At 43.9% G+C, this 15,168-nt stretch overlaps 1 protein-coding gene across 1 annotated transcript in view; it reads right to left on the minus strand.

Moving 5' to 3' along the window:
* Positions 1-8,310: 8,310 nt before the first annotated feature.
* The window catches only part of LOC106588589 (voltage-gated potassium channel regulatory subunit KCNG2), a 39,296-nt gene continuing 32,438 nt past the window's right edge, over positions 8,311-15,168 (minus strand). The window contains exon 4 of the mRNA XM_014177739.3: positions 8,311-13,321. Within this exon, the coding sequence (XP_014033214.1) occupies positions 12,590-13,321 (732 nt within the window). The 3' untranslated portion in view covers positions 8,311-12,589. The remainder of the gene's footprint in view (positions 13,322-15,168) is intronic.

Raw genomic sequence — 15,168 nt, forward strand, 5'->3', positions numbered from 1 at the left:
TCTCTCTCTCTCTCTCTGCATGTTCTGTCCTGCTCCCTCTCTCTGCCTGTTCTGTCCTGCTCCCTCTCTCTCTCTGCCTGTTCTGACCTGCTCCCTCTCTCTTTCTCTATCTCTGCATGTTCTGTCCTGCTCCCTCTCTCTGCCTGTTCTGTCCTGCTCTCTCTCTCTCTCTCTCTCTCTCTCTCTCCTCTCTCTCTCTCTCTCTCTCTCTCTCTCTCTGCCTGTCCTGCTCCCTCTCTCTCTCTCTCGCTCTCTCTCTGCCTGTCCTGCTCCCTCTCTCTCTCTCTCTCTCTCTCTCTGCCTGTCCTGCTCCCTCTCTCTCTCTCGCTCTCTGCATGTTCTGTCCTGCTCCCTCTCTCTCTCTCTCTCTCTCTCTCTCTCTCTCTCTCTGCATGTTCTGTCCTGCTCCCTCTCTCTCTCTCTCTCTCTCCCTGTTCTGTCCTGCTCTCTCTCTCTCTCTCTCTCTCTCTCTCTCTCTCTCTCTCTCTCTCTCTCCTCTCTCTCTCTCTCTCTCTCTCTCTCTCTCTCTCTCTCTCTCTCTCTGCCTGTTCTGTCCTGCTCTCTCTCTCTCTGCCTGTTCTGTCCTGCTCCCTCTCTCTCTCTCTGCCTGCTCTCTCTCCCACTGTTTTGTACCTGTTCAGCCAGTTTATGGGCCGGGGTTTATGGTAGGCTGTTGCTAGGTTACTTTACCTCTGCACTCCGTCCTGTATTTGTTTTAAGGGGATGAACAAGAGTTCTGATTAGCTGAACGACCTCGAGGAGGAAATGTTTGTTCTGAAGCTCCATTGTCAAACTAAGCTCCAAGGTCAAAACAAGCTCCATGGTCTAAGACAATGAATGAATTTGAGGCTTAACTACAGGGCTGTTTGAAGATGAAACTCTGTTCCACAGTAAATTACGAAACTCATAATGATAATCCTGCTGCATGTATCCCCTGTGGTCACTTTAGATGAGAGGTATTATGTTGTGAATATTTCCTGGTGTGGGGATTTAGCGTGGGGTTGGTTTGACCAGTGGTTTTGGAGACAGATGTATGTAGTGTGTGTATGGCTGCACCTCTCAGCCTCTCTGTGTGTAGAATTGATGGCACTTAGTTCTAGGTGTGCTGGCGTAACGCCAGTCTCCAGCGGTGTGTGGGTGTGCATGTGTCTGTGTGTAGCAGGGCAGCAATGAACACAAACCGACGGGAGAAGTCGAACTGATGATGTTAATGTCTATGAGTAGAACAGAGTGTGTTTTGGTATGTTGAAAGACTGGTCCAGACTGGGGTGTGGGGGAGCGAGGCGGTGGAGACTGGGGTGTGGGGGAGCTAGGCGGTGGAGACTGGGGTGTGGGGGAGCGAGGCGGTGGAGACTGGGGTGTGGGGGAGCGAGGCGGGGGAGACTGGGGTGTGGGGGAGCGAGGCGGGGGAGACTGGGGTGTGGGGGAGCGAGGCGGGGGAGACTGGGGTGTGGGGGAGCGAGGCGGGGGAGACTGGGGTGTGGGGGAGCGAGGCGGTGGAGACTGGGGTGTGGGGGAGCGAGGCGGGGGAGACTGGGGTGGGGGGAGCGAGGCGGTGGAGACTGGGGTGGGGGGAGCGAGGCGGTGGAGACTGGGGTGCTGGTGTCTGGGCCCCTGGCCTGAGATAAAGGTAATGAAACATGGAGGGACAGGTTCTGCAGACCACCTACTGACTGACTGCCCTTATAAGTCCTCTCTGTATAAGCTGTTTCACAAGGACAGATGGCACTCTGAGAGACTTCCTTATTTAGCCTGCCGTCTGACTGTTGTTTGACCATTAAATCAATTCAGTATACAAGTCTCTGTCTGCATTCAACAACACTACATCACTACCTTGTCAGACTAGTCTACGACAACTTGTCTAAGCAGAAACATACCCCCCCCTTGCCTTTGGACCTGCTGATTACCTGATGAAATGCAGAGCATCTTTCATCCTCCACCACATCCAATACATACAGGCTTATTTTTAAGTGGCTGGGGACTTCTAGAATCATCTCCCAGGCATGTTCTGACTCCGTCCCCGACCTCCCAGCATTCTCTCTGTGCGTGTCCCAAATGGCACCCTATTCCCTATATAGATGGGCTTTGTTCAAAAGTAGTGCACTACATAGGGTGCCCTTTGGGACGTAGACAGTCAGCAGGAGGACTGATAAAACCCCTCAAACCTGCTTTCACATCATTACACACTGGGCTGGCCCAAACTGAATGTCAGCACTCTGAGAGAAAATACAGAGATGTTGCTCCTCTTCCCCAGGACTAACAAGCTTTGTACCTTGGAGGGAGAGGAGGAGGATGGAGGGGGAAGATGGAGGGAGAGACGGATGCAAGGAGAGGCAGGGAGGGAGAGCGTATGAGTAGATGCAGGGTAAAGTTATTAAAAAGTTTGTTACAACTGAAAGGGCTAAATGGGAGCTAGGTGGAGGGAGGTGAAGATGGCGACATGAATAATGTAGAAGATTTGACAGGTCCCACTCCTCCTCCCCTCATCCTGTAGGTGCTAGCTATTAGACAGCCTGCGATGGGGGCTGTGTTTGGGTTGAGGGGTGAACCTGTACCCTGTAATGAGCCTGAAGATAATTACCTCCAAACCCTTCTGAATATCTGCTGAGTGGCTTCTGCTAGGCAATAGTCTTCTTACTTTGAAGCCACCATTGTGGCCTCAATGCATCAAATCTTCATCAATTCATTTCACTTGTATGAATCATTGAACATGTTACCTTGCCAATAACATTGATAAAGGGTCAGACAAATTACATTGGGAGAGTGGTACCATATTAGAAGTATTGGCAGTGTAGTCAATACAGGGCGTGGGCGGTATCCAGATTGTCATACCTTCATACCGACCTTGTGCCGTACAGGGATATTCTGTAATACTAGCACTGAACACAAGGGGAGCTGTTTTCAAACCCCACTTAAATCCGAAGGTTAGCAATGATTTGATTTAAAGGATCCCCATTAGCCGACGCCAATGGAGACAGCTAGTCTTACTTGGGTCCGACACATAACGAAAAAGACTCCAATTTACATTCACTACATGTTAATGTTTTTAAATGTGTGTGTGTGTGTGCATCTATCAGTTACACATACATGTCAATACATACACACAACCAGTAGGGCACATGGGGGAGAGATGTGCCGCGAGGTGTTGCTTTATTTGTTTTTTGAAACCAGGTTTGCTGTTCACTTGCGCTGTATAAGATGGATTGGAGCTCCATATAATACTGGACGTTTCCTGGAAGGCTAACAAGTACATGTAAAATCCCATAGAGAATGCTAACGAGCACATTGCAAACATTTTATACAGTTTCTGACCTAAACTATACTTGTAACTCAAAAATGCTTCTCACGGTTTGCTGCACACACAAAACAGGAGGGGATCTTCTGCTGTTAACAACCAAATGCTGGATTTTGGAAGAATTGCTAACCACTTAGCTAGATAGCTAACTAGCTTGTAAATTATAAAACAAAAGCACATTTTTAGACAATTAAATTGATAGTTATAAGATATCTAACTGGTAAACATGTAGTTGTGAATTCCATACTGTAACTAGGTCACCTGGTGCATGCTGCACAACAGTGAGTCACTCACACGGTCTTCGTGTTCTTCATCGTCTGGCATCCAATGTTGCATTACAGCTCCCAACTGAACTATAGTATAAATCCATTACACTTTGGGATACAAAAGGGGGAAAAACAGCTTCCACTCTTCTGGGAAGTCTTTCCACTAGATGTTGGAACATTGCTGTGGGGACTTGCTTCCATTCAGCCACAAGAGCATTAGTGAGGTCGGGCACTGATGTTGAACAATTAGTCTAGTCAATACTAGACATTAATGTATGGTTATGGCCCAATCAGTATAATATTCATAGGATGCATATTTGATTTATTATGGATCCATTTATTAGGCCTAGTACTGCATACCATGATGAAATATGGCATCAGTGTATTTGCTTAGGGCAGAAATCCATTCCCTGTAACGCCTAGAAATGTTTTGTCTGAATAATTAGTTTTTCATTTTAAACGTACACTGCAACCATACAACACCCTACCCAGGTCTTCCCTTGACACCAATTAGATTAGGCTTCCCCCCTCAGCCTCTCCATCTCCCTCACCCTTTAATGAATGCGTTTATATTCAGATTAGCATTCTATCCGTTGATTTATGAAAACTCCTGTGGTCTACACAGTAATAGAAAGTCCTGACATGTCAGGTTCGGCCCTGGCACTCAGAGCAGAGGTCCCTACTCCAAAATGTCACGACACGACAAAAGGCAGGTTGTATTAAGAAGAGCAGATGAAGGATGCCTCTGCTTTCAGAAAGGAGTGTTGTTGTGGGAGTGTTGTCGTGGTAGGCAGTTATTGTAAACACTTCTGAAGGCTGAATGCTGTTAGATAACTGTGTTTGTGCCTCAGTCCTAACCTTGTCAGCGTTTACCTTCCGTCCTTGTCTTCAGTTGAAGCCTGGGGTGACAAACAAAGAGGAGAGAGGGAGGGTGGAAGAGGAGTAGCTGGGGAGACTCAGTCTATTGTGCTTCATCCATAATCACCAACACTCTGTCAAGGCTTTTCTCGTTTTAAAAACGAACTCTGAGTAGAGCAGAGATCCTGCGAACCCAGCTTGCCATGAAACTTTACATTTACCCATTATAATAAGCAATGCTGTTTTCTTCATCTAAGAAGGGGGTTTTCAAAGCTGTGTTTGTACAGTAGACAACATGCATAGAGAGGCCTCCTGCTGTACCACCCTTCTACTGTAACTATTAGTGTTTTACTTCCCTATCCGCTCAGTGACACCGAGAGGAGGGACCACATCTCACCCTAAAGTAGGGCTCTCCAACACTGTTCCTGTAGAGCTACCGTCCTGTAGGTTTTTTGCTCCAACCCTGTTCCTGGAGAGCTACTGTCCTGTAGGTTTTCACTCCAACCCTGTTCCTGGAGAGCTACCTTCCTCTAGGTTTACACGCTAAGGCATGTTATAGTGCCGCGCAATGGACAGCCGACAATGACCCTTTTAAAGGCAATTGACACTTAAGCCGACATTCGCAGTGCATACCATGACTGCTGTCCTGCGAACGCGGGGGAAATTCCCTTTTAAATACGCATTGTCGGCTGCACAGTGCAGTGCTCTGGAAGGCACCTTGTACTGAATCAAAGCCTCAGTTTATGTACCAAAAATATGTTTTTTTGTATGATTATCAAAAATGTATGTTCATCAAACCCTTTTGTGTTATGAAAAAATTTGCATTTTTATATTTGATTCTTTATTTATTTTTTACAAAGTTATGTGTCCGTTTTGTTTTTGTACACAGTACATTACCAAAAAATGTTTTCCATGGAATGGCCAGTTCTTTCTATAGAATTGCCAGTTCTTCATCAATAGACACATTTACAGTGCATGCGGAAAGTATTCAGACCCTTTGACTTTTTCCACATTTTGTTAAGTTACAGCCTTATTCTAAAATGTATTACATTGTTTTGTTCCCCTCATCAATTTACACACAATACCCCATAATGACAAAGCAAAACTGTTTTTTAGAAATGTTAGCAAATTTACATAAGTATTCAGACCCTTTAGTCAGTACTTTGTTGAAGCACCTTTGGCAGCGATTACAGCCTTGCGTCTTCTTGGGTATGACGCTACAAGCTTGGCACACCTGTATTTGGGGAGTTTCTCCCACTCTTCTTTGCAAATCCTCTCAAGCTCTGTCAAGTCGGATGGGGAGCATCGCGATACAGCTATTTTCAGGTCTCTTCAGAGATGTTCGATCAGGCTTCAAGTCCGGGCTTTGGCCACTCAAGGACATTGAGACTTGTCCCGAAGCCACTCCTGCATTGTCTTGGCTGTGTGCTTAGGGTCGTTGTCCAGTTGGAAGGTGAACCTTCGCCCCAGTCTGAGGTCCTGAGCGCTCTTCATCAAGGATCTCTCTGTACTTTGCTCCATTTATCTTTCCTTCAATCCTGACTAGTCTCCCAGTCACTGTCGCTGAAAAACATCCCCATAGCATGATGCTGCCACCACATTGCGTCACCGTAGGGATGGTGCCAGGTTTCCTCCAGATGTGACGCTTGGCATTCAGGCCAAATAGTTCCATCTTGGTTTCATAAGACAAGAGAATCTTGTTTCTCATGGTCTGAGAGTCTTTTAGGTGCCTTTTGGCAAACTCCAAGCGGGCTATCATGTGCCTTTTACTGAGGAGTGGCTTCCGTCTGGCCATTCTACCATAAAGGCCTAATTGGTGGAATGCTGCAGAGATGGTTTTCCTTCTGGAAGGTTCTCCCATCTCCACAGAGGAATTCTGGAGCTCTGTCAGAGTGACCATCAGGTTCTTGGTCATCTCCCTGACCAAGGCCCTTCTCCCCCGATTCCTTAAGAAGCAGTGCAGCTTTGTTGTTTTGTGTTTCGGAGGACGCACGGCTCTCGTCCTTCGCTTCTCCCGTATGGGAGTTGCAGCGATGAGACAAGACTGTAACTACTAATTGGATACCACAAAATTGGGGAGAAAAAAAGTAAAAAAAATGATTATAATAATAAGATTGATCAATGAAACAGGATGCAACTGCTCAATTTCGACTTTGCATAGCAAATGTTCTGAATACTTATGTAAATAAGGTATTTCTGTTTGTTATTTGCAAACATTTATAAAGCCTGTTTTTGCTTTGTCATTATGGGATATTGTGTGTAGATTGATGAGGAAAAACATTTATTTAATCCATTTTAGAATAAGGCTGTAACGTAACAAAATGGGGAAAAAGTCAAGGGGTCTGTATACTTTCCGAATGACCTGTAAATCAACCTCACTATGGGCCGTCTTATACTGTTAATTGTTGTCGTTAGCCAATATGGGGTAATAATGTTAAAAAGCCAATATTCATGAAAGCTCTGTGGCGCTGTCATTTAAAGACCAATGAAAAAACGTGTATTATGCTGGTGACGTTTGCATGAAGGGTGTATCTGAAATGACACTATTCCCTAAATGGTACACTCATTTGAACTAGAGCCCTGGGGAAAAGTAGTGTGCAATACAGGGAATAGGGTACCATTTCTGACGCAGGTCTATTAGCACTGTCCTGACAATACTATTCCATCAACAATGGAGACCTGGTTAGCATCTTCTGTCAGAGGAACTACTGGCTCACCGACCACGGTCCATGTTTGGGCTCCAGGCATGTGGAGGCATGTGGCCTCCACGGCTATCAACAACATACATGGTAATGCACCTTCGCTGTGTCTTCACAACAAGCAGTGTGTTGACCACACTATACCAACATTAGTCAAAATGATTTACGTAAAGCGTATTCTAAACAAACAGGAATGTGTCGGCCAGCCGCAGCAGAACTAGTCCAGGGGAAATTATACTCGGTGTCAGTTCCAAATGGCACCCTATTACCTACATACAGTAGTAGTACACTACCTTTGAGCAAAGTCCTATGGGCCCTGGTCATAAGTAGTGCACTGTATAGGATAAGGTGTCCCCTTTGGAAAACTGGGAGGAACAAAAGTGCTGCTGAAGATGCCGCCATGCTTGCCCTTTTAAAACAATAAAACATCTTTTTTTTTAGACACGATGTCAGCGGTGCAAGGGAACATTTTTCCCAGTCGTATCCTGGTATTTACTAAATTGCGAGATGTGATCGTAGCATTAGTCTAATCAGAGGACGAATGGACTAATGCTGCGATCACATCTTGTAATTTCGTAAATACCAGCATACGACTGGGAAAAATCCGCTTGAACGCCCCTCCAATGCACTGCTGACGTCATTTGTCTACAACAAAGAGGGCAAGCATGGTGGCATCTTCAGCAGTTGTTTATGGTAAGAACAAAATACTAATTGTTGATAGACAATGAATTGTATTAATCTTCCTTTTGATTTAGAAAGTGAACATCTCTGGATATACTTTAAGGGCAAAAAAGAGCAACACAATCACAAGCCTTCTAATGACCTCCATGTTTGATGGTATTCAAATGTAGATGCACCCAACTCGTATTTACGACTAAACAACCGGTAATTACCACCTTCCCACTTGGTTATAAACACAGCATTGTACCGCGCAGTCCTAATTATAAATTCTAGTAAACATGCAAATTAAATAAACTTTTTTTTGAGGGGAGGAGGATGATTTCAATTAGTGTACAGAACCCACTGGGTCAGGTCAACGTGGATAATTGGGTCATATTTGGTTTAAACTGATCAACAAGATTAGAACCTATAGTCACCCACTCAAAAAGACAACCAAAAGTAAGGAAATTCAACTGTGTCTTATCACTGCGCTTTCAACCATCTAAAAGCACAACCAAAGTTCAAATGGGAATACAATGTGATATTTTGTTTATTTATACAGCATATTAATGTGAATTCACTGTGCTTCATTAATAGCAGAACCAAATTAAATTGCAGTTGAGATTACATTAAAAGTACATGGTGCAAGTGATCAATGCCATTTGAGATTCTGCACAGATTATTACCACAATTGTGAAGCTCTCAACAGACCTGTGATGATTTACAGATGTTGGATCTTAATTTGATCACCTTGTTGCAGGACATTCAAAACTTGTAGTGTATTTGAGATTTAAAAAGGCTTCTGAAGTTTGTAATTTCCATTTAGACATTTCAAATTGGGAAACATGTTTTGAATGGTCAGCCAAGTCGGGACCTCGGGCCAGTTTCTAGAGCATTGCGCAGTATGTAATCTTCAGAGTCTTGCCCCGCTACTGAATGGACAAGTGTAGTGTTTGTAATGCCTGTCTCTTGTCAGAGATTGCATTTATTTTGGGAGATTGCAAAATGACCTTTTCATTCAAGACAGGATAAATACACTCAGTGGACAGTTTAATTAGGTGCGCCACTCCGTTCACGAAAATGGTTAGCTCCCACAGTCAGTGAGTCACGTGGCCATGGCTTGCTATATAAGGCAGGCAGACAGGCATTCAGTAACTGTTAGATTTAACATTAGAATGGGCAAAATGAGTGACCTAAGCGACTTTGAGCGTGGTATAATCGACGGTGCCAGGCGCACTGGTTCCAGTATCTCAGAAAATGTCAGTCTCCTGGGCTTTTCCACGCACGAGAGTGTTTAGGGTTTACCGAGAATGGTGCGACAAACAAAACATCCAGTCAGCTGCAGTCCTTTGGGCGAAAACAGCTCATTGATGAGAGGTCGAAGGAGAATGGCGAGAATCGTGCAAGCTAACAGGCGAAGCTGCAAAAAGTGGCGCAGAACGGCACCACGGAACGCACAACTCGTCGATTCTTGTCACAATGATTGCAAGAACAGCTGCTCACCGATTTGACAGCGCCAATGCATTTCCACCACCAAAGCATCTGCTATGCGGTGTCTGCTATCGTCAGTTAACGCTTGATCTGATTTATTTTTGAATCTAGGCTTTGATTTTCTCTTAGGAAAAAAGTATAAACCCTTACAAACATTTCCATTAATTGTAATCCACATAAATCCATTCCTGTTGCTACAGGATTATAATTTTCCTGCTGTAGCAAACTGGCTCAAATTAAGATCCTACATCTGTATCTACTGCTTTGATAGTTCCACATGAGCAACTGGCTTAATCCCATTTATTTTTGGTTGAGTTGGAGATATGTTGATTCATATCATTTGTTGACAAGTTAATTGGCTATTTATCAACATTTGAAGGAGATGTATCTTCTGCTTGGATAGTTCCATCTGTGCCACTGACTTAGTCTGGCTTTAATTCCAGGTTGTCTACAAATTAATAAATTGTATTCCCGTCTCCATCTCAACAAAAAATCTACATTTTTGAAGAGGACTAAATAAAATCAAACTTTAAATGCACTTTTGATTAAACACACAAGGTCGCCAGTTCGAATCCCAATGCACCTTTTCATTTTCCAAATTTACTCAACATATTAAAGGGCAGCTGAACTCAAGTAACTTATCTGGTTGAAAATGGCCTGTTACATCGATATTACTCAGAAACATTGATTATAGTGTAAAGATGTACTACTGAGTGTAAATAGCATAATTTTGGTCAGTAAAATGGATATTTGAGAGATATAGGGAAGCTGTTATGTTCTTAGCTCCATTTCCTGAGTTAAGCTTACACACAGGTGTTCAAAGCATGCTAGATAGCTAATTAGCACAGGTGTTCAAAGCATGCTAGATAGCTAATTAGCACAGGTGTTCAAAGCATGCTAGATAGCTAATTAGCACAGTTGTTCAAAGCATGCTAATTAGCACAGGTCATCGCCTCGTCTTCTGTCTGTTTTTCCATAAACAAGTGCTGTAACATGGAGATATGGCTGAGTGGGAACACTAACCCAAACTATCAATCAGCTGTGCTGGTTACGCTCTATTCAATCATATGGCAAAACCTACAGCCAGTGAAACAGAACTGTCCACATTACGCAGCGCCTCGGTCTTGTTTACATAAGACAGCACATCGTCAATGTATTATTTTAATTAAACTTGGGAAAAATGAGAATTGAGACGATGTGCACTTCCATCCCAACTGTCACTTGATAATCTTAAAAAAATTCAAAACCCATTTCTCTAGCATCGTGTAACGCCGTGAACTGTTTCGTGACATGATTCGCTATGAAACACTGCCAGACGGACTTACTCCGGTAATACGTAGTGAGCAAGTTGTAAAAACTAAGTGGCACCAAAGTACTTTGCCACTCGCCAGTGACCTGTTAAGCTGATTGAGCCAATGTGGCCTGCCTGCTAAATGTGCCTGCTAGCTACTAGCTAGCTACATTGACAAACACAGAGATGGAACTTAGCTAGCTAAGAAGTAATTTAGGGCACTGATAAACAGCATGTAGCTTTGCTTTATTTACGATATTTTGACAGCTTGCTGATGAAGTTGTAGACATCAGTAGTGAGAAATCAGTAGTGAGCGCAGTAGCAGCTGACTCGATACTGTCTGCAGTGCACTACTAGTATTCATGCACATTGTTTTACTTGAAGTAATGCACCAAACACCTTAGCTAGATGTAAAATTGCGTGACAAAGACCTCTGCAAAAACGTCCAAATGACAGATTTCTTGAATTATCATATTCAGAGGTCGAAAGGTTTCTACCGGGACTCAAGAGGGACAAAACAATAACTGTGGGTACGATATAGCGAACATAACACACCCTCATCCAATCACACCCCCAAGACGCAAATCATATTTTTTTAATGAGCAGCAGAAAAACATGTGGAATCAGTGAGTTCAGCTGCCCTTTAACTATCACATTTCTCATCTACTGACATTCCAAATTACTGATTTTAACAGCTTTATGTATGTGGAAATAACAATGGTGATGCCCACCCCTACTAGCACAGTGGACTAGGCACTGAGATAGGGACCAGAAGGTCACAGGTTCTAACCTTGCCCGTGCCCTTCCTCAAAAAAGGTCTATTTATAGCCCTTATTAGTCCTTAAATTAACACGTGATTCTCTAGATCTGATCAAGATTGTTTTAATTTGTTTCTAATCTCTTTAGTCGGTCTGTTCAGTCCATATTGATTCCCATGGGTTTCCATGATCTAAGCCATACAATTATTCGTCATCCTTTCGATACTTAGATGCAGGGGCGCAACTTTCACTGGGACGGGGGACAGGGGGGACATGTCCCCTCCACATTCTGAAATTGCATTTTTGTCCCCCGATATATTATCATTTGAATGTGATACAAAACAAGGCAATGGTGTGCTTCATGACCATGCAGACACCTCTGAGCGATCGGGTAGGCTCTTTGGAGTGTTTATCCGACTGGATAAAAAATTATAATAATTATGTCCCCCCCACTTCGAAAACCAAAGTTGCGCCCCTGATTAGATTTAATATAACATGTCTGGAGCCAAGGCCATTATTATTCAGAGGAGATGTGAAATTGGAGGAAAACCTCCAGACAGAATCATGGGATGAAATTAATTTAATAAAGTGTAGAATCCTACATTGCATCAGCCGAGGTCATGGTTTTCTTACATTTATTAAAATATGCAGATCCTTAGTCTAAATAGATGCAAACTAAGCATTCTGAAATCTGTAAATGTGTTTATAGTCAAATCTTTGTTATTACACTTATATCTTGTTGCAATATTTCTTATCCTAAATATATACCAAAATTATAATATTTTAGGTGTTTTTTCCCTTAAAATAATAGCTTTTTCATACTGAATATGTGAGAGAGAAGCTTTCTCCCCATGCTGTGCTGTAGGGCTATACTCCTGTGTTGTAGGGCTTCTATACTCCTGGGTGAAGTGTCCTTTGACCACAGATAACTTGTGTTTTTATATTGTGGTCAGCTCTACACCAGTAATGTCAGCAGAAAGACTTCTGCAGCTATCTTGTAAAATCTTAGAAACTCTTGAACACGCTCTGATGGACAGAGCTATGGAGGCTCACAAAATGTTGGAGCTCCTTTTCTTCTTAAGCTTGAGAAAAATGGCCCATCCCTGTTTAGATCCTCCAGCTTTAGTACGAGTTTCCCACAGTGCACTCCATACCCCCAGGCTCTCATGTTGCACACACACTCAGTCTTGAGTCTGCATGGCCCTCCTCTGTGACGCAAGGGCAATGGACTTCCTGCGTAAAGCAGAGGTGGCGACTTCAGTGATGCCATGTTAACTGTCCGTCTCGGCCGAGTCCTCGCTGTTCTGAGACTTGCTGGAGTCATGGAAGTCTGGTTTCTGTCTCAGCGTTCTGTTCTGCTCCTCCTTCAGCTCCAGGTAGGACCGAGAGAACGTGTGGAAGATGGAGGTGACGGGGAACGCCATGAGGAGGATCCCACTGAGGATGCTGCTGAGCGCCACCACCTGACCCGGGATGCTCCGCGGCACCATGTCCCCGTACCCCACCGTTGTCATGGAGATCACCGCCCACCAGTAGGTGCCGGGGATGCTGGTGAAGTCATACTTGGCGCCCATCTCGCTCTCTGCCAGGAACACCAGCGGGGAGAACAGTGCCATGGCAACACACAGGAACAGGAGGAGCAGGCCGAACTCGCGGGTGCAGCGTCGGACCGTCAGGCCTAAGGTCTGCAGCCCCAGGGAGTGGCGCGCCAGACGCATCACATAGAAGATCCTCAGGGCCCGAAGTACCCGCAGCACCAGGCCCACCTTCTCCAGGTAGTTGTTCCCGCCGCTGGGCTTCTCCCCTCCCTCAGACAGAGAGTCTACGATCACAGTGATGTAGTATGGCAGGATGGCCACCACGTCGATGATGTTGAGGGGCGTCTTCAGGAACACACACTTACTCGGCGTCTGGATGAAGCGCAGCAGGAACTCCAGAGAGAACCAGGCCACACACACAGTCTCCAGGACAAAGATATTGTAGCACCTCTGAGAACACTCACCCTGGAAGACAGAGGAAACAGTGTTATGAAAAACTCACAGTAGAAGAGAGTGAACACAGTGTTAAGGGTTAACAGTGTTAAGGCGAGCAACAATTAAAATGCAAGACATTGGTAGGAAATTACAATACATTCACTATTATAAAACATTCTGGATAACTGTTTCCTAATCACACAAGTCAGTTGTTCCTATCCGGCTCGAAGGACCAGTTCAACAGCCACCAGTGGCGTCAGACTCCTCTCCTCCCCAAATCTCTGCCCCATCACCCCCCCCCCCCCCCCGGAGTAGAGGGAGGGTCCCAGAGCAATGTTTCGAGGGAGAGCTGGAGAGGGTTTTGGAGCAGCACATAAACCGTCTGAACATCCCTGTTAGTTGATTGGGATCATAAGGAAAAGAGACGAGTAACTTTGATCAAACAGCCAGAGGGATATGTTTTTTTCTTCCTGTGTATTATAAAATAGACAGGCAGTCTGTCAGCAGTACTTTACATGATTTATAAAACTGAGAGGAGAGGCTTTGATGATGTCAGAAATTCCTTCCTTAAATTGGGAAGGCTAAGCTGTACTGTATAGCCCAATGTATTTATATTATTATAGGCTCTGTTTGTAGAGTGTCAACTCCTTTAGACAAATCACCCTGGTAGCAATATCTGGTCATACATTCAGAATCTTTGTACCCAAAAAATGAATTACTGGTGTCCATCCACAATAAATAAAGTCATACAAGTGTGCCATGAGATAGATCCATAGAACTCATGCAGCCACAATGTCAACAGCAACGTGAAGCTGAGGAGAAACCATTGATTCCTTCCCTTTCCTCCTCTCTCTCCAATCTGACTGTTATTAATGCAACTTCATTAAAGGAAATTAATTTCCTTCCTGGGATCAGCGGGGACTAAGCTAAAGCCAACCTTGACTACATTATAAATACTTTAATTTACTTCTGGCATGATGAAATATCCTTACTTCCTGTAGCGTAATCAATTTTCCGTCTGCTCTAAATGAGTCCATAAATATTATATAACTGTATTTACATGTGATTATGGAAACAGACCCAGAAGGAGAATGAGGAGCAAGGGGGAGGTGGGGGTGGAGATGGGGTGTATGTGTAAAGGTTTATACTGTACAAACATCTATAATAATTTGTTTGTACGAAAGAAAGAAGCCAAGCTGTCGGTCTCTCCTTTTAATGTGCTCTCGCTCTGGGGAACCTAGCTACGCTTCCTCAACATGTTTAGGAAGAAGTGAGCATGAAATAATGTCTTAATTACTTTTGCCAACTTTTAGTAACTTTCCTCCAGTTAGTACATCCTTCCGTTCCATCATAGTCTCCTCAATTACTCCTTAAATGTTATTAGGAAACACGTGTTTTTGACCAGCGGTTGAGCTCTAACCTGTTAGAGAATCATCACTTGTGATTAAGATGCTAGAGGTGCTTAAGAAAAAACAAGGAAGAGAATATGCATCTTAAAAACCACTCCAGTGTATCCTTGGAGACATGCAAAGTAGTGGAGTGAGGAGGGAGTGTAAGAACCGGGCTGGGTGACTTTTAGCCTCTCATTATTCCAGTAAATATACTTTAATCAAAGCAAAAGCTGTATCTGAAAGGCAAAAGGCAGCACAGAAATCAGCATTCAAAAATATAATCCCAGAGGAACGTAAACCTTTCTTCCACGTTTACTAATCCAAACAACATGCAATCCGCTTCACTATGCTTGGTTATTCACAGAGCACAACAATAAACCCACTGGGCCCAGACGTCATTTCAACATCTAGTTTTGAATTACATTTGGTTGAGTTACCAACTAACGTGAAATCAACAAAAGATGTCACCATGTCATTGGATTTAGG

This window comes from Salmo salar, chromosome 27, assembly GCF_965601325.2.
Source record: "Salmo salar chromosome 27, fSalSal1, whole genome shotgun sequence".
In the NCBI taxonomy this organism is placed as follows: Eukaryota; Metazoa; Chordata; class Actinopteri; order Salmoniformes; family Salmonidae; genus Salmo; species Salmo salar.